At 44.6% G+C, this 27,783-nt stretch overlaps 1 protein-coding gene across 7 annotated transcripts in view; it reads left to right on the top strand.

Moving 5' to 3' along the window:
- Window positions 1-27,783, top strand: part of REEP1 (receptor accessory protein 1) — a 62,690-nt gene that overhangs the window by 28,544 nt on the left and 6,363 nt on the right. Inside the window, exons 4-9 of one of the 7 annotated variants that reach the window (XM_090139847.1) lie at window positions 358-478; window positions 2,083-2,196; window positions 8,930-8,980; window positions 12,309-12,477; window positions 18,492-18,527; window positions 26,227-26,300. In XM_090139847.1, coding sequence (XP_089995973.1) covers window positions 358-478; window positions 2,083-2,196; window positions 8,930-8,980; window positions 12,309-12,477; window positions 18,492-18,527; window positions 26,227-26,300 — 565 coding nt within the window. Of the gene's footprint in view, window positions 1-357; window positions 479-2,082; window positions 2,197-8,929; window positions 8,981-12,308; window positions 12,478-18,491; window positions 18,528-18,789; window positions 19,225-22,303; window positions 22,418-26,160; window positions 26,301-27,783 lie in introns of those variants that run through there. The other 6 variants (XM_090139849.1, XM_090139845.1, XM_090139851.1 and 3 more) reach the window with 6 other exon arrangements.

Below are 27,783 nucleotides of genomic sequence, written 5' to 3'. Positions count from 1 at the left end.
AAAAGCAAAGAGATGAAAGATGCATAAGTATATTGATTATATACTGACCTGCTGGTTTGCTGTTTGCTCATAAGGACAGTAAATGGAATTAAGGCAGCATTTGTGCTCATTGCACGCAGACAGCTCCTCTTATCACACAACAGAGTTTTTTCTAGATCATTAAATAACAGCTCTGATACTTGAGTAAAGATTTACACATGCCTAGCTGCAATGTGTTTGAAGGTAAGTGAATGTTTTTGGTCTTTGGGTTCTTTGGTAAACAGAAGCCTTAAACTGAGCCAGCCAGTGTGCTGAGCATCTCTGATCAAGAGCAGCCACCAAAGTGGGAGTAGCCATTAATAGCTCTTTTTCTTCTAGGTTTCCATTCTACTATGAACTCAAAATAGCTTTTGTAGCTTGGCTGCTGTCTCCATACACTAAAGGCTCCAGCCTTCTGTACAGGAAATTTGTTCACCCAACTCTGTCTTCAAAAGAAAAGGTAATCACAGGTGCCTGGGTGGAACAGATCTACTCTGTGTTTGCTCTACTCTGTGTTTGCTCTGGTCTTCATACCACTCATTTTCATTGAAGGACTGGGATTTGCTTGTTTTCTTCCTTTGTCAATTGATGATCTCTTTTTTGGTTGATGTGTTTTTATTTTTTAGTGGTGGTTGTTTTTCTAAATACTGGCATCTGTTCAGCTCACTCATGTATATTAGCTCATGTTTGTGCACTTGAGAAGCTGGGAGGGAGGGGGATAATAATACCTCCAGAACTGTTTTGCACGTACTAGCTGAATATAGCTGGAGTGCTGTGTTATGGCTGGATGTAATGATTAGAGAAACATGGTCTGGCAGCCAGGGCTTCCTAACTTCGTACCCAGCTCTGTGCAGCAATGAGACAAATAGTCCAACCTGTCTGAAAGGGATGTAGCAAGCACTTGCCTGGGAGAGGTGCAGAATGTTGAAGATATGTAGCATGTTGAGGTCCTGGGCTGAGAAATGTCCTGCTGAAGTTTATGATGTTAATTTCAGAGAAGACATTACAGCTTGAATCACTTGCCTGCCTGGGAGACTACCATGGCTGTGAATGGGACATTGTCAGGCAGATCCATCTGGCTTGCATGAATACATGGGCTAAGAATAGCTATCAGTCACATATCAACATACAAGCTACTAAGAAGTGAATAACTGTTTCCCACGTTGCCAGCCATGGCAGTGAAAGATCTCTGTTTAAGCCACAGGCAGTGCATGAACAATTGTGTCTCAGTCCTGTCCAAGATGAACAGTGAGGATCAGTTCCCTTTTTGTTTCCTGGGAAATTCTGTTTATGCTTCTCACAAGTAGTGCTCATGCGTTTTGGGTTACCACCTCTCATCTGGAATGAGAACAGAAATCACTGAGAACCCAACAGCTTCTTACAGTCTCCAGCTCCTACTAACCCAGTATATCCAGTAGCTAATTGCTGAAAGTTATTGTCATCCATTATCATCTAAGTCCCTGTGTCCTGGGGGAAGGAAGAGAGCACAAGGACAGGAACTTTCCCTGCATACTGTGCAACGTGAAAATCCGGACCCTCTAGATCTACAAGTTCCATGGGCATTTTGGAGATGGACACTGCAGTGATATGCATAGATACTTCAGATACTTCTGAGAGGACCAATACTGGACCTAGGGCAGTAGAGCTGCAGCTGTCCAGCATCATACTGCTATTTCTTTTTCACTATGCAGCAATCGACTTTGTCTTTGGAGTCCATAGATTGCCAATGGCTTCTGACACGTCCTTTCCAGGTAGATGTGTCTGTCTTGCTTCCAGCACCTATCATAGTGCTTGCTCTGTGCAAGTATGTTCCAAATTTGGATCTCAGTCTTCCATTCATGAATAAAGAGATCCCGAAAGCTGAAATGGAATTTACTGCTCCCCTGCAAATCTTCCCTATTTGCAAATATTGACTGTGAACTTCTCCACAGGCAGGGTGGGGAAAAAGGAGCATGTCTACTTCCACAAAGTTTGCCAAGTTTGAGGCTGGGAACGCTGAACTTATCATTCTTGTGTTTTGGTTTTTTTGTTGTTGTTGTTTTATTTGTTTGTCTGCTGTGACAGGAGATCGATGACTGCCTTGTCCAGGCGAAAGACCGGAGCTACGATGCCCTCGTGCACTTCGGGAAGCGGGGCCTGAACGTCGCGGCCACAGCAGCTGTCATGGCAGCTTCCAAGGTAAAGGTGGGGGTCAGAATGGTGATATCAGCATCTCATCCACATCCATTGCCAGCTACAGCCACGGTGTGGAGGGGGAGACATACTAGGGGTAGGGATTCTCTCACTGGCTTTTATCAGGCCTCCCAGTTTGCTTCCCATTCACCAGCCACAGATGTGCCTCTTGGGATGAAGACAGTAAATGTGGTGTTCAGTTAACTTGTATGAGGTTGTAAATGCAGCATTAAAACTAGGGTCTGCTTCAGACCTCTTCTTCTTTTATTTTCCATGCCATTCAGTACCCAGATGACAACATTAGCAATGCTGTTCATCACAGCCTGCACTCTTCATTTTCCCTATCAAAGTGAGGGCATGAATGATGCTAACACAAACACAGCACCCTATCTAGGAAGTAGTTTTTTGTCACTACCTTGCTGGTGAAGTGAAAGGCCCAGCTTGTTATCTGTTGTGCTGCATTCTTGAGAAGTCTAGTGACCTCTAGTCCAGATACTAACAAAAAGTACCTGTGACTAGAAGTTCAGGAAGGCTGAAAATTTGCCTGACGGATTTACGCATAACATACCTGGTGTGTAATTCTCTGGGGACGTGTTTATGTGAGAGTAAATGGGAAATGGCATTAGTTGCTTTTGGGGAATGAATAGATGCTGGAGGAGTGGTCTTATCTGAGGAGGTGTGTCCTGTACTCTGTTCCTGGCTTAGAGCCAGGACCAGAAAATAGCTGTTATCTCTTTCTTTGCATGAAAGGTGCAAGAACTTGATAACTGGATATTGTGGTTCTGCTCTCTGGCAATGGATTACCACGGCTTAGGATAGATGTGCATAGCAACAATACTCTTGTGGAGCAAGACTTGTCTAAAAAATTGCAGCTTTCATGCAGCCAAATACAGTGCTTCTTGCAGAAGGGTAACGGAAACATATGAGCAAGCTGGATGCTGGCATAAGGAAAAATGCATGAATGGGAGTTGAAGGAAAATTATTTTCCTTTGCCAAATGCTTTTCATATGACCCTGGGCACATCATTTAGCATATCCTGGTCTTATCTCCTGTAAAAATGAATAATTCATCATTGGGAGGCCAAATATGGTATAGGCTATTAAGGATGTGGAATTGAAGAAGATGTTATGTAAGTGTGAGCCCCTGAGATGTGTCATATACACACAGAGTGACAAGGATATGCAAAAGCTGTTCCAAAAAAAGGCCAAAAATTACCTCCTGTTCCACTGCCAAGCATTGGGCAGACTGTGGCTTTCAGCCCAGCTCAGTTCTACTGGTACATTGCTCTTACGATTCTCACTGCTTTGAAATACAGCTCTAGTGGCAGAAGGAAGCCAGGCAGAATGGAGAAGACCCTCCAGAGTACAAGGAAAGTACTGTTTTTTTTTCAGATAATGAAGCTTCATTGCTGGAAGAAACCAATATATGCTGTGACTTCTGTGGAACTGCTGTATGGCACAGCTGCCAGTCTGACTTGAGAGTAAACAGTTAAAATATTGCTTCCTGTGCTGGACCAAGAGAGTCTTTCCTGCTTCTCTGGGGATAGGGAAGTGTTCTGTTAATAGGATTGAGAGGCAGTCATCGGTTTGATTGATTTATACAATAATGCAAGGAACATTCTTTCCTTTCATTCAACCTTGAGATTTAAATTACAGCATACTTGAGGAAAAGTGTGAGTCCTGACTTCTTCACCACCTCAGCATGTAGCCTCTAGCAAGTTGCTTGTTTCTGTGTTCCTCAGGGTGCAGTTTCAGCACGCAGAGTAAGGCAATTTAACAGCCCTCCTTTTCCAAAACGGGGGTGATGCTCCCACTCCCATTGGGTTTCTCTGCACCAGCTGTTTGATTCTCTTTGCTCTAATCCATTTTAATGCTAATTCATGAGGAGAAAGAAAGGGAGTACCATTATTCTTATCAAGTGGAAGAGTCCACAAGTGTGTCCCATGAGTGCTGGTGCCAACACAAGGGGAGGGACAGAACTGCATCATGAGGAGTATGGCTGGAGGAGATAAAAACAAGATCTTCCCTTCCTGGTTGTGGGCAGAGATAGTTCAGCTGTGCTTCTCATGGGACCGCACCCTTAATACCTTTACACTCTTCATGGTACAAGTAGTTAGGAGTGGTTGAGGCAGTTTCTGTCCCTGCCCTTCTCAGACTGAAATTTTGGGCAGGGGAGAGTTGAATGGTTGTGATTGTGATTTTCAGCCTGATGTGTTCCAGTGCAGGAGGGCTGAGCTGCGGTGTCTCCAGTATTCAGGATGTGAGGTGCAGTGGCTCAGGTGTGGACGTGTTCCTATTAAGCTATCCCTGCTGCAGAGGGAATGGTTTCCAAGAGCTGAACAATGGTGACAGCTTCTGTTGTCCTGGTTTTCAGCTGCTGTTAAATGTATGTCAGCACCCTTACTGGCACTCTTGAGAAGGAGGTATAACAGAGGCAGATTATCCTGCGCGAGTGAAGTTTAAGTGATTATTTATCTAGAAAACACTTTGAGCTGACAGATGCCAAACCAAACTGCAGTGCTGTTCTCAGAGGAAAGTTTCCAGAGAAGAGAAAAGAGAATAGTAGTTCTAAGCCTTATCCTGACTTTCCCTATGCCAGCGTTTAAGGGTATCCAGCTTGCCTGAGATAAGTGTTGAGTGTAGACTGGAAAGTGAGCTCTGGAGAGGCTCATTGGGCTTCAGCCTTTACCAGGTCTGTTAAAACTGTGACCTATAGAGGTGACTGTCTATTCTGAGCTATTGAGCACCTGCAGGTGCCATAGAAAATGGGGCTTTTACCAGCAAATGGGAGGATTGCTTTTCTTTTCTTCTTTACTTGGTTTAAAGGATGAGGAAAACATGATTTCCTATTAAGAAATAGACCCTCAGACATTGCAGTGGGAACCTTCTGCTGGCAAATACACAGCGAGATGCTGGGTTAAAAGTGTGCTCCATCTAGACTTGTTTTTCAGTAAATTAGCTTCAATCTAAAGTCTCCTGTACTTGGAGATATGTCTCCCACTGTGTACAGTCCTGTCCATTCCTGTCTTTGTCCCGTGGTGTGGGACATCTTGTGCTCCCAGTGGTCTGGATCCATCACGTTCTCTTCTCTTTAGTGATCTCTGTGCGAGGCCCATCGTTTCTTTTTTGTTTTTTTAATCCACAATGCAGCACAGTATTGCTGGCTCTCTATTATGCTTTGTGTCTGACAGGCTGTTACTTAAATATTTCTCATAGGCTAAGAAGCTGCAAGCTGAGCACAGCCACACACCTTCCTTATCTCTGATCCCCTGACCCTTTTCCCCTTTCTATCTTAAATAACAATCTTAGCCAAGTACAAGCTTCTCTCTCTCCCCCCTCCTGCTCCCCTCCACTGCTCTGTTTTGTTTTGAAGCCACAGTTGTGCTAATGTTGGCACAAACCTGTGCCAGTTCATTTTACAGGCTGAGGAGCTGTCAGTGTCCCAAGTACCCTGAGCCTGCCCAGCTGGCTTACTTGGGTGTTTTCTCTCTCTGAGTAGAGTCTATTTTTGATGCTCTCCAAGCAGACAGAGCATTAGATAGATGGGTTTATTACTCCTGCTAGGTGCTCTGCACAGATCTTTCCCCTACCCCGAGCAGCCTGCGTCTCCTCTAAAGAGCATAATCTCATTTGGGGCTCTGTAATCCTGTCCTCATTGGTTGGTCATCTGTCACACACCGTGACTTCAAGTGGGTCAGTGCTAAGTGGTGGGATTAGATGACCAAGCATTAAATCCTGCTGCTCTTTGCATGTTTTTTGTTCCAGCTTGCTTGGCCATTCCCACTCCCAAGGAGCCCTGGCACTGGTCACCTCTTTTTTGGCTCAGCTTGCAGCAGCAGAAGAGAAGCAGAAAAGGAGCCTGATTTGGGTCTGAGTGGCTCTTTTTCCCTCTGCTGTTACTGCAGAACAGGGCAGCAGTAGGGCTGTTATGGGACACAGGCAGGGGGGCAGGTGCAAGGCTTTGGCAGGGCAGCAGAGCCATCAGATGGAGGCCTGGGCACAAATAGGCTTTTCATTGGCGGTGCTGTGGTTTCTGATGAGAGCAGCTGAGACACGTGTGTGACTGCAGTGAGGAGTGGTACTGATGGCTTGGAGGCAGCACCAGCCTCTTCTGGCACACCCATAGGAGCAGTTGCTCATCTTCCACCTGTCACCCTGAGCTTTCCACCACCTGCTGTCTTCCCCTGTCCCCAGTTGCTAACTCTCCACTCCTTCCTTCCCTTCTCAGGAGCCTGCTGTGCTCTGCCTTTGCTTCCTCTGTTTCCATAGCCCTTCCATCACCAGTTTTACACTCTCTCCAGCTTTTAATTTCTTCATTTCTCCTTAAATCATCCTTGTTTCCCAGATCCTATTCTTTTATTCCTCATCCTGAACAAACCAATTCAGCCAAACAGGTCAGTGTCATTTTACCACAAGACAAATCCTGCTCCCAACTACTTAACCACCTCAAACTGCAGTCTCAACTCTGCTCTTCAAAGCAGAGCTGCAGAAAACATCCTGCAGCCATCAAGCCATCACAATTCCAAGATTTCTAATAACACACCTCCCTTGGTCTTGTGTTTGCACAGCAGCTGATGCTGTTCCTGTTGTGTGCCCCTTGGTGCAGCCTGCCTTCAGAAAAGGGAGTGGGGGGCACAGCACACTGCTGGCAGTGGGCACAGAGCCTTGGCAGGAGATGATAAACGAGGTGGAAGGTGCAGGCATGCATGACTGGTGTCGATGAAAAGACATTTGTGCCTAATAAGTATGAGAAACGGTCCAGGAGCCTTTCATGCGTAGTGAAATATGGCTTGCAGTGCTGCCAGAGCTAGCAGTCATTCTGGATATCTGTTAAAAAGGCCAGACATACAGATGAAGGTGGGAAGCATTCAGTACTCGCATCCACCTCTTTAACTGCTGCATCAGCAGTTCCCAAACTGCTTCAGCTCAAAACCACCTGACAGGTCTGGCAGCATCACTTCCATTCCCTCTCGGCTCATCACCCTATAGGGGCTGCAGCACTGCTGGTTTAGGTTTCCTGAACCCAGGAAATTTGTTGGAAAGTCTTCCAGTTTTTGCTGGATTTTAAGCCAGGAGAAGAAACACTGAAGATCACTTAGATTTTGTCCTCACTAGTCAGACAGTGTCTTTTCCTTCATTTCTAGTACTTGGCTGGTGTAGCCAGTGCAGCTGCCCAGAAATCAGAAGTATTTAGCTCTCTGATTTCCCATGATGATTGATAGCTATTGATGTTTAGAGTCCAGACTTCTGTGGAAGAAAGTGGCATGACAGTAGAGAACTGCACTTTTACTTAAACTGGGAAAGAGTGAGGTGGGGAGCCTCCTTTCCTAAAAGGATAAAGCATCTTTGTAATGACAACATTGTAGAGAAAGTATTTCTTTGCTTATCAAATGCATCATAGGACAGTCTGTCCAGTCTGTTTAGTACCATATCTGTAACAGCCCCATTCTTTTATATGGCTAGGAGCTGCAGAAATCAGGAGGGGATCTGTTATTGTTATCTCAGAAGGGCTGAGCACATTCCTTATGAATGCAGCATTCTTTAAAAGATCTTCACTTGGGATCCAAAGTCAGCGATCTCTTGGTTGAGCTGTATTATCCCAACAAAGGCTTTCTTGAAACGTGTGCTACCACTAATCACTATTTCATGAATCATATCTGTTGTGGTGTAATGCATTTTTTTCATTCTGAAGATTCAAAAAACTGATTTTCCCCCAAATCAACAAAATGCAATCCTTGCTGCAGAGGTACAATCCAAGCAGCTGGTTCCAGTTTTTTTTCATCTCTTTGGCTCTTTCATTAACGTCTCAAGGAGCAGACAACAGCCAGTGAATGCACAGGACAGCAGAACCAAACAATAAATGTACCCTGAGAGGCTGGGCTGGGAGACGCAATTTCATACTGTTCCCAAGAGAGGAAATGGACTGCACAAACAAAAAGGGTGGATGAAATTAAGTTTCCACCATCAACATTAATGTCAGCTGATTTCCCTTTGAGTCTTCTGTACTGTTTGACCTCTCCAAACTGTGTAGCTCTTCCCAGGCAGCCATGGCACGCAAGCCATAAAGATATTGTTTGTAGGGTAGCTGCATTCATGTGGTTTGACAATGGCAGAAGCAACTGCTCCCTTCATTCTGGCCTCTGCTTAGCCCACAGAACCAATGGTTTCACTTTTATCAGGGCCTTCTGCAGGCAGGCCCTGTGAGCTTCTTCTTGCAAACATGCTTGTTGGTGTAATTCCCCAATGTTACTCCACTCCTCAGAAGGGCTGGCAATCTCTAGGACTAAAATGGCTCCTGAGCATCCCTGACCTAATTCTGTGCCTAAACTCATCATAAGTTAGTCAGGTAGTGCAGCCTGTTCTTAATGACTGTCAGTCTGTATTACAGAGGTGGTCAGACACTGGGGGTCTCTCCGGTGGGATGAACCTGTGAAGTGCAAAGAGTGACAGCCTGTTGTGTTGATAATTTGCTTAACTCTTTAAACACACTTGCTAGGTAACACCCTGTCAGCTGGGGTTATGGAGTGTTTTCTCCATCTCTCTGGGAGAGCTGAGGAAGGGAGAATCTACATTCAAAGTTGTAGTTCACAGGTGGGTGCCCCTGCTTTTTATGTGTGTGTGAGTCCCTGTACAACAGTGCCCAGTGTCATGCTCGTCTCACCTTGATTACTTATGCTTGAGACCTTATTCTCAAAGCTTTTGTGTTTGTTGCCACATTGGCTCTTTTTTTCCCTTGCTAGGTCTCTCAACTACTTCATTTACACTTGTATTTGGACCAGAAAAAGGGGCAGGTAATCTGCTGAATGCTTTTGCTAACACCTAACTAACTATCTGCCTCCCTGTAAAATACTAGTTTGAACTGTTTTCAGCTGAGATTGGTCTCAGGACAGATGCTGTTTGCTCTGCTTCCAGTAGGTAGATCCTACGTGCTGAGCTTTAAAAGCTTCTCCTTGATCTCACCAGCAAAATGCCTTCCAAGTCCTCTGCTGGCAGCTGGAGACTCCAGCAATCAGGCAGGGAGCTCTGAATGCAGAAAAACCATCTAACCCAGGTTGTTGCTACTGTGTTGGCCAAGCTGCCGTGTCTGGTTTTGTTTTTTTCACTAATGGACAAAGAGATCCTCATTCCCACTGCTGTGATCCCATTAGAACGGTTGGGCTTGCAGTGGAGCTAGAGAGACCAGGGCTTGGCTCGAAGGTGAAGATGGATTTCTGCAAGCATTTTCTGACAGGGGTGGTTGGGGCAGTCCTGCTGACACTGTAGCAATAACTGATGCCCTAGGACTATGCACTACCCCCTGTAGCAAGTATCTGCAGGATGGCAGCTGGAATATGCATGCAGACATGTCTGCTACTGTGTAACAGGAGTTACAGCAAAGAGAGAGGAGAAAATTAACAGGTTTAGTATTGTGCTGGAAGTGTGGTGAGTGTGACTTAGTGTTGCCTTGCCTGTCCATTAACTACTGATCCTAAAACGCAAAAGGTCAGAAGGTGCCATCATGCATTAACAGAAAGCTTCTCTTACATGACTTGGCAGTTTTTGATTCCTGATTTGTGTCACGTCACCGTGCTGTTACAGCTTCAGCTGCAAAATGGAGTTTCTAGTTATTAAAGATGTTCTGAAGCCTAAATAATGTCTACAGAATTCTTTCAGATCGTCTAACTGAAGATATGATGAAATCCAGGCACTGTTATTTGTTTATATTTTGATTATACTTAATGAGACTGTTATATATATTGCAGATTTAAAGATTATGTTCCTAACTTTATTTTCCTAGAGACTGTATAAAACCACCTACGTATGTGGAAGAATTTTTATGACTGTCTCCACTGTATGTAGACTCAATTTTTTCAAACTCTTAAGTCCACCTCCCTTTTAAAACTTGTATTTCCAGAGTGAATGCAGAGATGAACTCTGGAGAGGCAAAGTTATTCTGTTGCATTGCCTTTTAGAGTATCTGTCATGATATTGACTCCAGATTTTGGAAAGAACCAAAATTTCTGATCCTTTCAGGCTATACTGGTTGGGTGAGTGTTTGTGGCTTGGGCTGTTAATGCTGGGTTAATGTTCTTTATTAGGAGGTGATATTATCATGTGCTTTTAATGTTTGTCTTCTGTCCTGTCAGTGCCACTAAGCCCTGTTCCATTCTCGCCCTTCTCTTCTCCTTCCCTGAGAAAACAAATGATGAGAGGCATACATTAGGTCCTTGTTTTAAAGCTCTTAGATCATTCTGTGCCATTATATCACAGGTTGCAGTGCAAAAAATAAAATAAAATTAGCATATCTCCTTAATTTTCAATGCAAAAAAGTGCATTAGTGTCATCTTCCCTGCCAAGTTGGTCTGACACATGAATCTCATCTCTAATCTGACTCACATCCACATACAGAAATCACTCTGTGGAATGAAATGCTATTTGGGTTAGCTGGCTGAGTGAAACAGCTGGGAGGAGGTTAAAAGCTTGAGTTCTGCTGACATTTGAGCTGGTGGTGCAAGAGAAATACAGCACTCGTGGTACAGCAGCTTATCAATTGCTAAGCCCTCAGCTTCGCTTCTCCAGTCATTCTGCAACAGCAAAATATTAGCTAGTGATCTGGTTGCTCATAACTAACTCTAGCTAGGGAGCTGTCTGTTGTAGTCAGACTCTGGGGTAGAATGTCTTGTGTTCCCTTTAATCAGCACCGACAACTGGGTGGTAGTGCAGAAATTTGAAGAGCCACAGAATGATTTGGGTTGGAAGGGACCTCAAGGATCATCAATTTCCAACTGCCAACACCTGCTCACGTCCTGTTTTTCTGCCATCTACGCCCCCAAGTCCCTCTGTGCAGTACTGCTCTCAGTCCATTCATCCACCCGCTCTGTGCTGGTGCTTGAGATTGCCTTGATCATGGTGCCAACAGAGCATGCATGGAGAGGTGTGAAGACAGCAAATGTTCAGTAAACTGAGGAGAAAAACCCTACTGTGGCTTCCTGGCTGGCTCCACCAGATGACTGCCCTACAAAGGACAGCTCAGTTTTATTGTACTTAATGATGTGTGTTTCTACTGATGATGTTTCAGTGCAGCACTGAAGGAGTTATGACCATGTACTCTGGTTCTTGCTGATGTAGAAGAGTGCTGTAGTCTGGGATGAGCAGCCTGTTTGTGGTTGAACTGATATACTTTGGAAGTCTGAATCCTGAGAGGGTTTTTCAGCCTAAAGCTTTTTATACAAGAAAAGTTGAGATATTACTGATCCAGCAATTTCCCTGAATGTAGAGATTGCAAGTTGTGATGGCAACTTTGGTTATAAGCACCCTGTGCTAACTACAGTGCCTAAAAGTAAGTTGCTAAGGAATTTATATGGGGTAGAAGCACTGATTTCCCATTACTCTGCTTGTGAAATTTCTGAAGTGATGCTGGTAAATCAGTACTTTTAGGTTACTCAGTACATCAGTGTGTCAATGCCATTTCACTAAGGGACAGCTACAGAATGTGTTTGTCTCTTGATTGAGAGCTAGTTTGAAAAGCAGTACAAATGGAAGGAGTTTATTTTTTCCTTAAGCTGCATGAACAAAGCACAGGAATAATTTCTTATCTTTAAGAATAACTTTATAATCCATTAAAATTTCAAATGTTTTGTCCTCTGAAAATTCTTTGTGTGACTGAGAACTGCTGGATGAATATCATCATAGAGGATTAACTTCAAAAGGAAGCTATTTTGATGTAGATCATTTTATTGCAGTTCTGAAACAAGAACCTGTCTAAGATATTAGTGAAGAAAAGTACCTACCAGGAAGTTCCTACATCCTTCTCTTCCTTCAGATATGCCCAAGGCTGCTCCAAGTTCAAATGACTGCGCTGAAGAATCAGAGATGCTCTCCATCACAGTTACAAATGATCACATTTTGTGCACAGAACCACTCTAAATGGAAGAGCAAAGATAGTAAAATGATGCTTTTAACACTTGTTTACATCCTCTCTAGGTTACTGGTGCAGGCAATTTTATTCTTTCCCTATTGTCCTAATGGTCAAACTTTCATTCATTTTCATTTCATTCAATGAGCTGGGGAGAAAGAATGTTTGAAATGTACTGTCTAATCTAACTTCTGTGTATGTTATTTGCTTGCTTGTTTAACTAGGGACAGGGGGCCCTGTCTGAGAGACTAAGGAGCTTTAGCATGCAGGATCTCTCAACAATTCGTGGTGACAGCAGCAGCACTGTTCCTCCTTCGGTCACTGTACGAACAAGTAGCAAACAGAGCCAGCCAAAAACATCCAGAAGTGCATCAGAAGGCACTGGCAGCTCAGGTAAGTGCCAGTGTTATTTTCAGTGTTGTGTCGTCTGGAATATTACACAGCTTAATGAAGTCATGCAGTTGGCAGGAATATATAGAAACAGACATTGCAGGCAGCACATACCAGAACTCACAGGACACAGACACACTGTTGAGTCTCTTGGCACTTAAAGAGAGAGAACAGTATTGTTTGATGGTTACTGGACTTGAGCATGCAGGGAGCCAGTGTCAGCCTTCAGTAGCTGGAAAGTTGGGTTCTAGGGCTAAATGAGTGGTAGGTTTTCAATGAGCACTAATGGAGGTGCCAAAATCAGAGATAAGGATGTATAGTAGTGGGCAAGGGTCATTGTTATTATCAAAGCCTCCATTTGATGATACAGCTTCTCACTTACGCTGTGCAAATGTGAGTTCTAATGAATATCTGGTTTGAATTAATTCAACTCCTACTTCTTCTGAATTATACAATAGCTGATACTTGACAGATGCAGTTCAGGAACTGCATCACTGCTGAAGCCTACTGAGAAATAAAACCTGTAAAGAGCACTCCTAGAAGCAGAGACCAAAGTCTGACAGCTGTTTGTGAAGGATGTCTGAGTAAGCACTGTTATGGAAAGCAATTGTCTCTGAAAAGCAAAGGTTTGTTTTTAAAAACTTGGAAGAACAAAGGGAAGAAAAAACATGGTGGGAATGAAATCCATTCCTGTACACACCATTAACAAATTTTGCTGCCCAGAGAGGTTGTAGATGCCCCATCCCTGGAGGTGTTCAATGCCAGATTGGATGGGGCCCTGGGCAGCCTGGTCTAGCATTAAATGAGGAAGTTGGTGGCCCTGCATGTGGCAGGGGGGTTGGAGATTCATGATCCTTGAGGTCCCTTCCAACCCTGGCCATTCTGTGATTGTGGCAAGTGATCTGAAGATAGTGTTCACACCCAGAATAGAAAACTCTTATTCAAACATAAATAAATAAAACTTTCCAAACCCTCCATCCATCCCATCTCTCTTACTTACTTCATTGAGGTTCTTCATCCAGGAACCTGCCTGTTGTAGGGCCCTTCTCCCCCCAGAGCCAATGCAGACAGGCATCACTAAGGGGCTTTTGCACTCACTTTAAATCAAATTAAGTAAAATGACTTCTCCAATCCTTGTGCTGTTTTGTATGGGCACAGTTATGTGTGTAGTCAGAATGATTAGAGGGGCAAATTGATCAGTAATAACTGGTGTGTGTGTATGCATATAGAAGAGTGGGATCTATCAGCCTGTATGAGGTCCTGAGAGCTGCACACCAAGCCTAGGCATAGTCTCATTGCTTCACCTTCTGTGCTTGCTCAGTTGAAATTTTGCACAAAAGCAAGGGAGAGAGAGAATATGCTGTCTATTAGTATGCTGTATGTATGTATATTATATTATATATGGGCATGTGCATAGACAGTTGCTACCAAACAGCTGACATACAGCTCTTTTTTCCTGTCCCAAAGCCCTGAGATAACACAAATGTCCATGTCAGCAATCCCCACTGTCTCACAGAAACATTAAACTTTTCTTTACATTCCTGTATTAGAGATAATGGGACTAAGTTGGTCTGACATCAGAGAGAGTCAGCAAAATACCCCTGCCCGTTTTAACTGAGGATGACTCAGATGGAGAGCACTGCTTTCTTGAAAAGGTCCCAAAAGCCACCAGCCACGGGAAAGCCTGACAGCAGTAGCTGGGATGCATGAAACAACTTTAAGAAAGTTAACAGAGAGCCTGGCTTGGAATGCATACACTTTCTGCAGTAGAAATCCTGCTTTATGGAGGTTTTTAGGGAAGGCTTGAAGGAACAGGTCTTGCATATGCAAGAGAGGCAATGTGGTGCTCAGGGGGAATCACAACAACTGGATTCAGACTCTGCTCTATTGCAAAATGCCAGTGTGACCTGGAGTGTCCTCAGTGTGTCTGTAAACCAGGATGAATTGTACTTTCCATGGCCAGCTCCTGACAGACATGTGTGATAGAAGATTCTCATGTATTTTAGGGTGAATACCTTAGAAGATTTCTTATGTACACCTTACATTAGTGACTAGAACACGTAAAATACCTGATCAGTGCCACAGTCCTGTCTGCAGATCCATCCCAATCTTTCAGGGTTTCTCAGTTGGTATTTGTTAGGTAGTTCTCCATCTTGTCACTACCTCTGAGAAGTTTCTGGACAACCAAAGTGTCCCTTATTTTTTTCTGTTCTTCGATTCTGTCCTTCCTTTCCCAGTCCAGGCATCTGGGGCACTGCATGTGGGTGTGCTGTGATTTAGATGACTTGATTTGAGTGTTATTCCTTTAGCCCTTCTTCTGCCATTCATTCATCCTGGTGTTTCCCTGCTCACTTGCTTACCCTCATCCTCCTCTGACCAATTACAGCTCTATGCAAGTGCAGCCTCAGTGTCCACATTTTAACTGCAGCAGGAACAGTAACCTGAAGTGTCATACTTTGCCTGGGTGCTTTGAGATGTGCTGATGTGCTAGCGGGGTTTGGTTGAGGAAGGAGGCATTGTTAGGCCATAGCCAGCCTAGAATGGGGAAGCCAAGCACTGCTGGAGCCATTGTTACTCTTTACTTTGACTCTGACATCCCCATGGCTACGAGCATGTGTGAGCATCAGTCAGTTTTAAGGGACATCCACAGTCACTGTTGAAGGAATACCTACACACCCATGCTGATGGGAGGGCTTTTATAGTGCTCCTGAAAGCTCCCTTTATTTCTCTCATATGGCCATCAGGGATTCTCAAAAGCTGCAGGATTTGCTTTCCATGTAGCACAGGCTCTTAATTTTCTCTGTATGCCAAACAGTGGTGTCAAGGAAGGAAGAGGAGCCTTATGATAACATGATGTGAAGTGCTGCCCTCAGGACATGGAACAGACTTGCTGAAGCCACTCAAGCTGTCTGGTAGTAAAGAGCTGTGGGTGGGAAGAAATCCTGAAAGTGGTGTAGCTGTGCTCCAAAGGCAGCCAAACCACCCAGGGAAAATCAGAAGTAATTTGCTCATGATCTATCTAGTTTTCACAACAGAACCTACTGACGTGTGGGGAGCTGCCCTGCTGCTCCTGATCTCAGGTTGTGGCAGCCCCAGAGCTGTGAGACTGTGGATGCTGGGTCAGTGTCCTGGGAAATTACTGTAGGTTACTCCACAGTAACTTACAACACTTTGGAGTGACACAGTAGGAAACCAAGGGGTGAGGAATTGGAAAGTCCTCAAGTCAGCTTTGCTGCTGAACAAACTAGGACGGCCTCACTTAGAACAATGTGGCAAAGACAAGATTTGGCTCCTTAGGTCTAGATTACAATTTGGGTGAATCCCATTCTTTGAGCATTGAAAACACAGCCAGATCTGGTGTGGAACTCGGTGTTACTCGCCTCCCATCCTGTTGTATGACTGTGTTTAAGAGCAGATGGGATATTTAAAAGAAAGTGATTTCTACAGACAGAGATGGAGAGAGGTGTGCTGCCTTTCTTGCACAGAGACAGCTGAAACTCAGCTCTGTTGGTATGAAAACCCCCACTACCCCAGTGAGCACCAGGAGTGCTTTGGGTTCTGGTTTCACATCCCTGGGAATGCTTCCAAGCCCACCGAGACAACTTTCCTAACACCAGTGGGCTTTGGCTCTGGCCAAAAGCTGCCTGCAGCATTGTGCTGTACTCCAAATACATTAAATAACCACTCAGCTACTTTCATTTCCATTACTGTTATTTTTTAAGATGTGACTGGTGCTGCTTAGATTGATTTGTGACTCTCTGAATTTCCTTTTGATAGCAAGCACTGTGTGAAGAGCTTGGCATTTAGTTAGCAGTACCAAATGCAGACACAGCAAAGGTTTATTTTTGTCTGCAGAACAGTGTCTTATGAGGCTGTGACATAGGATATGCCGGAGTTGCCTTTGAGACAAGGGGAATGAGCCCTACTTTTTGCTGTTTTTCCCATAGTTGCAACCAGCACTCTGGCCAAGGCAGCTGTGCTAGTGCTTGAGCAATAGCTGAGATGCTCAGCGAGCCTTTGGTGCAGACAGCTGAGCCATGGGGCAGGCACCTGAGCTATTCACACCCATCCCACAGAAAGACCGTGCTCTTCTCCTCCCCACACCCAATCTAAAGCCACGTGTGGGTAACATAAGGGGCAAAGGCAGCTTTGCTATGACTTGTGTCTGCACAGTGTGTTACACGAAGCATTACCACTGCTTCTGTGAAGCACATGCACACCTTTCTTCAATGCACGCCAAGGAAACACAGTGAGCGCCCTTCCTATGCATGACAGCCCAGCCACCTGTCCTCTTTATCTCATCTCTCACTTTGCTCTTAGTTCAGCATTTCTCAATTTAGCATCCTGATGATATTATAGCTCTGATACGTATTCCAACCTGTGCTTTTCCCCCAGGCAGAACTGTCCTTTTCATTTGGGAACTGTAAATGTTGTGTGGCTGTTCATCATGATAAACAATTGGAAGGTCCAGAACAGTGTTTCCAAGTACTTCTCAAGGCAATCCTGTTTTTCTGGCAAATGCCAAATAAACAGATGTGTCTGTATTAACAGCGTGGGGCTTTTGTACTTCTTAACCTTATATTATTGCCTTAAAAGTATCCTGGACAGTGCAGATAAAACTTGTTCCCTTCCAATGGCTGGTGAGTGTGACACGTGTGACTTGTGGAGTGGGATGGTGGCCACTGTGTCTCAAAGCTCAGTCCCACAGTTGATGCAAACATGTGTCGTGGTTGCTGATGTCTGCTGAAACTCCCAGTGTGGGCAGGGGGCTGGAAGCCAGCCTTTATTTTGGGTAAGCCAGCGAGACATAGTTCAGCAAGCAGCTTTGCATTGCTTGATGGGACATCAGTGTCTGGAGGTGACACTGTGTGCCCAGAGTGTCCTGCAAAGGCACCATACTGCCCAGACTGAATGCCCTTACTGCTTGAGCTTTCCTGAGGTGGAGGTCATTCTTAGCTGGAATGATCTCAAAGCAGAAATATGCAGTGTGCTTTCTGACACCCCTCTGTGAGGAGAGAGTCGGGGCTGTTTTTTAGTTTGCTTTTCCAAATTAAGTTCTGAAGGCTTAGCAGGACGGAGCAAAGGTTGGGAAGCATCAGCACTCAGCATGTGCCTGGATAGCCCTGTCCTCACTGACCAGAAAAGCTCTAGGAACAGCCCATGTACATATGTCATATGGTCTCAGAGAGCAAGCCTTCAGAAAATTGAGATTGGTTACCCTCTATGTAAAATCAGAGGTTGAAACTATGGAAGAGTTGTCAGTGTCAGCAGTGCAGGGTAATGTTTATTAAAGAAATCACAAACAGCTCAAACCCTTTTTGCTCCAGAAACTCCTTTTATCTGGAGTCACTGATGCCACTCTGAGGATTAAATTGGGAGGCTCAAACTAGGAATGGTTTCTAGGCTGTTTCCTAAAGCACAAATAAAGCAAAGTGGTGAAGATAACAGTTTTGTGAACACTTGTGAATCACCTGCATTTGCATTGAAGGGTGTAGTGCAGTTCTCTCGGTTGTCTGCATTTTTAGTAATCCATTGCAAAACTTCTTGCTATGTTCCTGGTTGAGGAACATCAGGGTTCTGTGAACGTATTCGTTTAGAAGCTGCCTGAGTGTCTGCACCAATGCTTGGAAACATCACATCTAAATCTACAGAAAAGGAAATCCAGACATGTAGCAGTGCAAGCCCCAGTACTGTAACCTGTCTTTACATCACACAACTACTTGTGCTGTGTTGCACATTGCTTATCCATGCTCCCCTCCTGTCAGGAGTTATTTCTGTTTAGTGATCTGAGAATGAAGCCCAGCAGCTGTATGTACTCCCAGTCTTAGGACACAGCCATGTGAACCACGTTCCTGGGTCTGTGCTTTGTGATGGTGAGCAGAGACAATCATCTCTATGCAGACAGGAGCCACAAAGCCCTCCTTGGGGCTGTTCAGCAGAGATTTAGAGTTGCTCAGTGCTTTCTGAAAAATGGTAGCTTACCCTGATGAGTCCCTAATGCTCAGCTCCTCTTTCAGTGTGCACGTGTTGCTCAGTATGCCGACTCCTCAGAGGTGAGTGCTGGATTTCCTGCACCCTGATATCCACGCATACCTTTTGGGCATGGCTGTGTTCCCCAGCCTGGCTTGCTCCTGCTGCTCTTACTCACCATGTTTCCTAACACCAGGGGAACAAGCAAGGGGACAGCCAGGCTATGAGTGGGTTTGTGAGCTGTGTTGTGTGCTGACAGCAAGTTTTGCAGTGCTGCTCACCTTACTGACCCACGGCTGGGGAGTTTATCTCTGGAGAAAAACCTCAGTCCTTTCTCTTATACAGGATGCGTTTTGTCCCAGTGGCTGATGAAGGGAGCGGGAGGCCTCAGGTTTGGGCATGCCAGAGGATGGGGCTGCCAAACACTTTGTTTAGGGAGGAAGAAGAAATCCAGACGGGCAGCACCCCGTGTTAGTGGGAGCTGACTTTCATAATTTCTATACACCTCATCTCATGTGCTTTCTGTTTATTTTGCATACTGCAAACAGCCCTAGGGGCTTTGCAGCAGAGGCACTCAGGATCGCAGTGCTGCCACCGTACTGCAGCCACTGCTGTGAAAACACAGCTGGCTCATGTCACCTCCAGAGCAGCCGGGCGTGCAGCATTAAGGCCCGGAGGCTGGAGCTCCCAGCCTGACCCTCTGTCTCCTTGTGCATTATGTTGGTGGCAAACCAAGCTTCACACATTTGCTTTGTCACCCTCCTTGTTGTGCTGTTGTGATTGGAACTAGACGATTTACAGTCCCTTCCAATCCAAGCCATACAATGGTCCTATGGCTCTGTGATTCTTTTCTAGTTCTTTGCACTTTCACATTTAGGGTGAGTGTGCTGCTGTGCAAGGAAAATGAAGCTTCCTTCAAGTGGTATCTGTTTAAGTAGTCATGAACCCCTTGTATTCACAGTGCATTTTATTAGCACCCTTTTAATTTTAGCCTAAACCAATTTTATGGATTTGACTCTTCAGTGTTATTTATAAAATATTCATTGAATCCTGAAGTGCTAAGTAGGCATGAATTAAACCTGGGGAGGTCCTTTAATGATGCTACAACAGTAGTCAAACCAGTGTGTTTACAAATTGGGCCCAAATTTGTGTACACTTTCCTACTCCTTTATTTTGCTGGTTTTTTTCCTTAGCCCAGTTGCTCTGACCGTGTCAGTGGCAATATGCTGCATCTCATAGAAAGTTCCTTCTGCCCCCACGGGCTGCCCTTTCTCTGTCTCCAAGGCAATGCATGCATTAATGCACTCGCAGACAATGGTGTGCCCTTTACATGCTCCTTAGTAAGTGCAGCTTTGGTATCTTGGAGGACAGGTCCCTGACTGTGTAATGTGAATGTTTTTTTCCTCAAAGCTGCAAAGAAAGAAACAAAGTTTGCTTAACTAGACTAAATTGTTCCAATCTATTGGCGCTGATCTTTCTTTCATACCAATTTCTGTGAAGCCAGTTGCAAGATACAAATGTTAGAAGTACTCAGTCCTGAAGAGTCTATAACCTAAAAGGGCAGACATTCAAGCCTAATCTCAAGCAGGATATTAAGGGCTGTCTCAGAGCCTTGATGAGGCCTTTGTGGCAGGAGCAGTTGCCTTAATGTTTTTGCAGGTGAAACTCAAATGTCACTCTTAAAACCCCACAGCTCTTAGGAGAGCACAGGCTGGTGGGAGCAAAAAGCTGCTCTCCCAGCTCCCTGGGCAATATCCTGAAGGAGGCAATGGACACTGGCAAATTAATTTCGGCCATACTGCAGGGGGTTCATGAAGATGCAGCCTCCTTATGCCATGGAATGGGCATCTGTACAGAAGCTGAAGGCCACACTGAGTTCAGTATGATGCACAGAAGCAAATCATAGAACCATTTCAGTTGGAAGGGGCTTTTAAAACTTATCTAGTCCAACTCCCTTGCAATGAACAGGGATACTTACAGCTCCATCAGAAGCTCAGAGCCACCATCCAGTGTCTTCAGGGACAGGGCATGCACCACCATTCCAGGCAACCTGTACCAGTGCCTCACCACCCTTATTGTAAAAAACCCTGTGATCTACGCTCACAGAACTCTCCCAGGTCTTTACTCAAATTTCTGACATCTCTTCTATGTTCAAGGCCTGTGGAAAGTCATCCTGAGGATGACGATGGAACAGTGATACAATTACATAAGTGTTCTTTTTCCCCTTCGGGAAGGACAGAGGGAAAACCTTCAGGGATTTGTTTGTCTCTTGGCAGTGCCCAGTAAATGCTTAAGAGCTGCTCAGTGTTAAACGAGCTGCCTGGGTCTTGCATTTAAGAAATAACTTCTGTGCTCAATGCTGTTATCTCAATTAACATCTCTTGGGTGCTGCCACAGAGACTGTGTGGCATGGCTGAGAGAGAGGAACAGTTTTAGACTTTGCAGAGAATAAATATATCTCAAAGATGTTTAAAATTTGTTGTGTATCAGGAAAACTGTTATGGCTACGCATATCTGAGGGCAAGTTTAATAATGATTTCAGGCAAAGTAAGAAATGTGTGAGGACATTAGAGACAAATGAGACTGGTTTGTCAATGTGCACTGTATGTGACTGATACAGTGACGTGCACCTTTAAAACTTCAGATCAGCAGTGACTGATGGGGCAGCTTAGCTGAGGTGTTTGGTCAGCCATGCACAAAATGTTGCAGCACAAAGCCGGGAGGAGCATTATTTTATTGGAGTTTTTCCAATAAAATAATGTTGGGCCCTTTGCCACACGTGGCTGTCACCCTGAAGACAAGGTGATGGATCACACAAGCAGCAGAGAGCTCAGCAAAAACCTTAATGGGATGCTCATTTAGTTGTGTTTTAAATCACCTTCCTGATACATAAGGTGTATTCAGCTCCTTCTTTGTGATATACTGCAGATCACACATGAGATTCTTTTAGCAGAAAGTGTTCTTAACAGTGAACTGACTTTTCACCAAGGAAGCTGTTCATACATCCCTGAACAAAACAATTAAATGTCTAGGTGACAATTAGGTCGTTTTTGTTTGTAGCCAGTTTTGCTGCTATCTCTTGTGCTAGGGATTTATACACTTTTTAACCTTTTTCTCACTGAGCTTAAAGACCAGACAACCACTTTCTGTTGCTGTAGGCATTTTATTCCTTAAAACTTTCCTTTTAAATTCTGAATCATATTTTTATGGGCATAATTTGCATCACTTTCCAGCAGTACCTCTGAATGGCAACTTGGGAGTTTTTAATATTTATTTTAGTAATGTCAGGGAAGGAAAAATTTTCATAGCAAATCAGTAGGTTAAGTGCATTTAAGTACATTTCTATTTCAGCAACAAAGTTCAAACATTCATTGTTGTTTAATAAACTCCAGTTCAACCACAGATGTTCTGAAAGCAAAGATGAGAATTTCTGTGCTCTGAAACAATGTTCCTTCCCCTTCTACATCCAAATGTTTTCCCCTAACAGTTTATTCTTTCCTTTTCTCTATGTAAATATTATGGGACTCTGATGTAAGTGTTAAAGATTGCATGAGTTTTCTTCTGAGGTGTTTGGAATAGACTAGTACTTAACAACTTAATCATTTGTGGGATGTGTTTTCATTAACCAGTGACTTTGTTGATGATGTGAGTAGACTTGTTTGCTTTGGTTGCACTTGACTTCAGCTTTGGAAAGACGAGCCTCTGTCTGCCTCTGTTTTGTGGCCCCTGGGCAGTGTTTGCTGGTAGATTGGCTGCTTCTAACTTCTTGGTTTGGCAATGAAAACTGTTGGAGAAGTACATGAGTTGGATCAATGTATTTTGGAAATGATGGCAAATTTGTCTTTGTTGCAGGAAAAAGAAGCTGATCGCCATCATATAATAAATATCTGGTCTCTTGCTCATATTAAGTGCTGTGCAAAACTCCTATATGAAGGATCCCCCAGAAAGGCTTAGCTTTGGAGTGACTGAATGTTCCATTACAATAATACAATACCTTGTTCCTGGCTTGTGTAGTCTGTGACTGTGGTTTGTTATATAGTTCCTGAGGAATTACAATGACAGAAGAAAGAAGTGTTGCCTGGGAAAATAAGGGTGGGGGAGGTGCAGCTTCTCTCAAAGGTATTGGGGTGCTCAATTCCCCCTGTAACTGTATTTAAGTATCCAAATATTTCTGAGAATCTGCATCAAACTTCTTTGCTCATCTGTAGTTAGCAGGCAAGGTCCTGACCTCTGTTATGCTTCTGTAAACTCATAGGTCTGGACAGTGAAAAGACATTTCTGCAAGAAGTAGCAGCAGCTTGAGTCTAGGACATGAGCAGTTTCCCCATTTCTGCAAAGTTCTACCCCTCTCTGCAAAGGTGTGTAGGCAAAAACATAAAAGGTGAAAATACCCAAACGACACCCTGCTCTGAGATGGGAAGTGAGAGCCTCCTGACGGTGAGAGAGCCAGGTGACAGACCTAGATTTACATGGCCCCTGGATTCACACAACCCCTCCTGGCTGTGAACCAGTCCCAGGAGCCATCAGCTGCTTCCCTGGAGCAGCACACACTGCTGGCTCTGCTACTTTGGGGACATATGATAGTGCTCTAAGGCCCTGATGCCTCTTAGAAACATACAAGAGGCTCAGCACTGTCCTTGAGAATCCAGCCCCAACTGTGTGTTTTGCTCTTTGGTGTGCCCCTTCTCCAGGAGCCTTGGTGTCCTGAACCCATCTATTCCCTTTAAGCTTCCATCTCCCTTCCCAGTAGTTCCTCACATCTGCTGCCTGTTATTCTGGTAAATTCCCTGCTTTATTCTCCACCTGCAGGGGACCCACTCTTTGGTGTAGGAGAAGTTAGTTTTTAGCTTGTAATTGCCTGGTTCACAAAAAAAATGACCTCATAGTTGGTGCTCATTCAGCCCTTTTGGGGTGAGTTGCTTCTGGTCTCACAGTAGTGCAATGTTCTACAACAACCATGGGACAAAGCCTGGCACTCCAGGTGGATATGAGGTTGGCATTGCCCACAGTATAGATGTCTGAGTCAGGGTGGGCAGGCAATCCTCCCTTCTCACTCCAGACCTTATAGGATATCTGTATTCAAGGTCTGTTCTCATCAGTGCTCAGAAAGGTACTGTGAAAGCCCAGGCTGGACATGTGTATTCCCTTTTCCAGGACAGTGAGGCTGAAGTGAAACTGGTTCCTGTTTGTCTACGTTTTGGTTCCTCATTCACAGTGAGATTGAGCAGGGGAGAAGTCCTCAGCCTGTCTTCCAGTGGACTTTGTCAACCTCTGCTGCTGGAGTCAAAACAGTGCATGTCAGCTGGGAAAGGAGCTCTCCCCAGTCTTTAAAGCAGCAGCTTTGGGGCAGGGACACCGTACTTCGGCTGTTGGGGAGAGTGGGAGGCCTGCAGAAGTGTTGGGCTTCTGCTCTGCTGGCTCTGGAGGTATAAAACATGGGTGGCAGTGCTGCCTGGACATCTTTTCATCCTGCACCCAATTCAAGAGAGAATAACGATGGAGAAAGCAACGTCAGCTGGAAAAGTTTGGGACTCCCAGGAGTGTTATCAGGGTTCACACTTCCTTCTGTCTTCTTTTGCAGTGGACAGCAGGACAAAGGCCACAGAGCAAGTTTGCCTCATCCTGTATGTTCTTAATGTCTCATTGCATCTCCACAGTGAATGCTCACATTCTAGTTTTCCATCACGCCTCTGGCATGTCCCCTTCATGTCTTCTTTGCTCCAAGGAAAGCTCTTGGCTCCCCACAGTGGCACAGGGCTGAGGGGTGTTGGTAAGCCTACACACAAACCTCAGGGATGCAGTTTCAAGAACTCCTGATCCAGTTTAACTAACTGGAAACAAACTACCCAATGTCCAGTCTGCAGCCCAAATCTGAGGGACCTCTGGGGAGCAGGGCAGCTGGGAGCAGTCATGTGAATTGGTTTCAGGGGAGCATTCAGCCTACAGGCTGTGCTTGGGTCAGGCTGTGCTCAAACACTAAACAAGCAGCTTTTAATACAAGCTGGACTCCATTTTTCCTTGGTTTAGAGAGGCACCACAGAGCAGCTCCTGCACCCAAGATGACCTCAGCTAGGCGTCTCCTGGATATCTCACTTCCCAAGTGGAAAGATAAAATTGTGATTAAAATAAAATCTCCCTAAACTGATTTTGCCAAGTGCTGTAAAGAACACTTAATATTCTCCTTACGGTGTAGTCTTAACACCACAGTCACGTATAGGAAAAAAACAATAGTTCAGCATTACTCCAGGCCTCTCTGGAATGTGACTGTCAGCTTTTTCAGCACAGCTGGGAAGAAGTCAACTTCCAGCTCTTCCTGAAAACCTGCGACAGTGTGTTTCAGCCTCCCCATGTGAGTGGTGGCAAAGGGAAGAGACACAGGGTCAGCAGCCAGAGGACAGTGTGCAGTGTACCCTGAACTTGTCTCACAGTGTGCAGCTGCCAACATGAATTTGGCACTGGAGAGAGCCCTGGTGACCTGTCTGTAACTGGTGTTGCTGTAGCCCAATCACTTGCCCTGTGTGTCTCCATTTTCCAACTGAGAACTGTTTGGGAATCCAGTTTTGGGGGTTTATTTTGTGTGTGCTTTAAGGATCTAAGTGGATTAATGGTCTGATATTGAAGAATCCTCTTTCTGTAGTGTTTGGTCCAGCAGAGTGTTACAGTCAGGCTGAGAGAAGAAGTGCAGAATGTTATTTCTATGTGTGTTTATAGAACAGCCCAAGTAGACTCAATAATTGTGCTTGTCATCTAACCACTCAACACTTAAACTCCTGTTTTCCACACATGTTTTAGAATGAAAAAAAAGCATAACTGTCAGTTAAACTAAGAAAGATCCAGCCCTGCTGATAGGAAACTCTGCAGAGATACAGGGACCTTAGTCATCTGGGTGTCCCTTCTATAGCTCTTGCTTTGGACTGGCTATTGAAAATACCATCTTGTTTCACCATCTGAGTTTGAGGCAGCAAATGAATGGTGGTATACAACATGACCAGTCCCATAAAGATTGTGTTATAAATCACAAGAGTAGAAGCCACCAAGCAGACATTACTGATCTATAGTCATGGATTCATATTCTACCTTCGGTGGCACTAACAGTCTGTAAGACTTATCTAGCATGACAGAAGAAGAATTTTCCCCACTCTGGTCTCACAACAACACATCCCTACTGAGAGTCCTTTCAGTGCCTGCTGAAGTTTTTGTTTAACTTCACTGGACCTTGGACTGGACCCTTGGCTTGGGCTCTCTCAACTTCAAGTCAGTGCTTCAAGTCATGCTTCGTTTCCCAGGAAACTGTCTCCATACTGTCCACAGGGCTTCAGCACTCATTCTTTCCAGAGGACACTCTTACATGTAGTAGATGTAGAAACTGTGGATATAATTAGCAATTCAAGAAATCAGCTATTTAATTTATCCCTGAGCCTAACAAACAAACAAAATCTTTCTAGAGACAACCTCCAGAACACCAGGCTGTGAATTTAGTCTAAATTCTGCATAGAATAATCCAAGAGCTTACAATGGCTTTGCAACCAAGGTCCTTTTCATTTCTAACCCAACAGCTGCTATTAGTCGAGTGTGAAGTGTGAACCTTACGTCTATTAATCCCTGGAAGATGCATGGGTTTGCAGTGAAGTGGAGCTTGGTGGAATGTGAATCAAATCACTGATCTTCCTCATCCTTTGTCTTTATATTTAGACCATAAATGGCCATGTTAAATAGATGTGAACGATAAATACGAAAAGCCACGTGAGGCAAACTGTGAAATGAAAGACTCTGTGTTCTCAGATGATGAAGAGAACGATTTATTGGATAGTGCATCCATGAACAAAAGGCCTAAAAAGAAGGATCAACCCCTTGAGGTACTTTCATACTGTCAAGGTTCCTCCTTCTGTTAAGTTCTTTGAGTATTTGAGTGAGCACCTCTTTGGCCAAACAACACTGAATCCAAAAACAGCACTTTTCTTGTCTTTCAGGGGTGGGTCTTGTTATGAGAACATTCAATTTCCTACACATGTGGTTTCCCTGATAGAAATTCGAATCTATGCCTGTGGAAATAATAATTGCACGGAGCTTCAGAGTTGGATTTTGAGTTGCAAAACTTGGATCTAGCTCTAAACCACATGCTAATGTGGAGGTATTTCAATGAGAGGATTTGGATATCAACCACTGGCTAATTTTTCCTGTCTGTAGCAGAAAATGTATTTTCTTTCCTGAGGCAGAGTGTTTGTGGGGAGAACAGCCAGCACCCAGAGCCAGAGAGCTCAGAGCCCAAACCCTCGTGCACCTGGCCAAACCACACCAACACCAGCAATGGTTCTACTGCTGACTCCATGATTTCAGTAGGTTTTGAATCACTTTAAGAACTGTGATTTAATTTGCTACACAAAAAGAAAAAAAAAAAGAACAACTAAAGGAGACACAGATCTCACACTGCAGTTTGACAAAAGCAATTTTAGCAACATTTTGTTATGGAGGAAATAGAACCTCTGCATGAGAAGGCAAGGAATCCTTCCAGATTTGGGCAGTGGGGAATGGAGCCACATCTAGCAGCTCAAATGTAGCTCTCAGATTGCAACCAGCAGGTCTCCACCCTGGGGTAGCTGGGTTTGTTTCTCTTTCCCTAAGCCAGTATGGGAGAGCAGGAGTGGTGTGGTTGTGGTGTGGCTGGTAGTTATCCACGTCCCTCTAGTGGGCTGTTGTAGCTCTGGTGGCTCTGTCTTGCTGTGGTTAGGTGCAGCCTCTGTAGCTACTCTCAGAGCTGTTAAGTGGCCTTCCAAGGAGCTATTCATTCCTGATTTCAAGTGTTTACTGAGCAGTTGATGGGTGCTTTAAGAGTGGTCTAGCTTCTCAGAGTGCAGCCTCTCCTGAGCAATACTTACTGCTCAAGTTGTCAGGCTGTGTTGCAGAGCTCCTGGCTTACAGTAGCAGCTCTGAGCCAGCAGTTTGGGAGTCTGAGTGGATCTATGGATCTGGGCAGCATTCCTCACTGTCATACACAGCAGCTTTTTTCCTCCTGTCAGCTCATGGCGTAGACAGATGTGCTTTTCACTGGGTAAAAAAATGGCTGGTGGAATGGGCCCACAGAGTGGTGATGAGTGGAGTTAAATCCAGCTGGCAGCCGATCCCCACAGCCCTGTTTAATATCTTTATTGATGACTGGACAAGGGGATTGAGTGCACCCACAGTAAGTTTGCAGATGACACCAAGATGGGAGGCAGTGTTGATCTGCCTGGGGGTTAGAAAACCTTACAGAGGGACCTTGATAGGCTGGATAGCTGGGCTGAGGCCAGTTGTATGAGGTTCAACAAGACCAAGTGCTGGGTTCTGTACTTCGGTCACAAT

Source organism: Phasianus colchicus, chromosome 4 (assembly GCF_987193195.1).
Source record: "Phasianus colchicus chromosome 4, bPhaCol1.hap1.1, whole genome shotgun sequence".
NCBI classification, from domain to species: domain Eukaryota; kingdom Metazoa; phylum Chordata; class Aves; order Galliformes; family Phasianidae; genus Phasianus; species Phasianus colchicus.
This window is presented reverse-complemented; position numbering and strand designations above follow the sequence as displayed.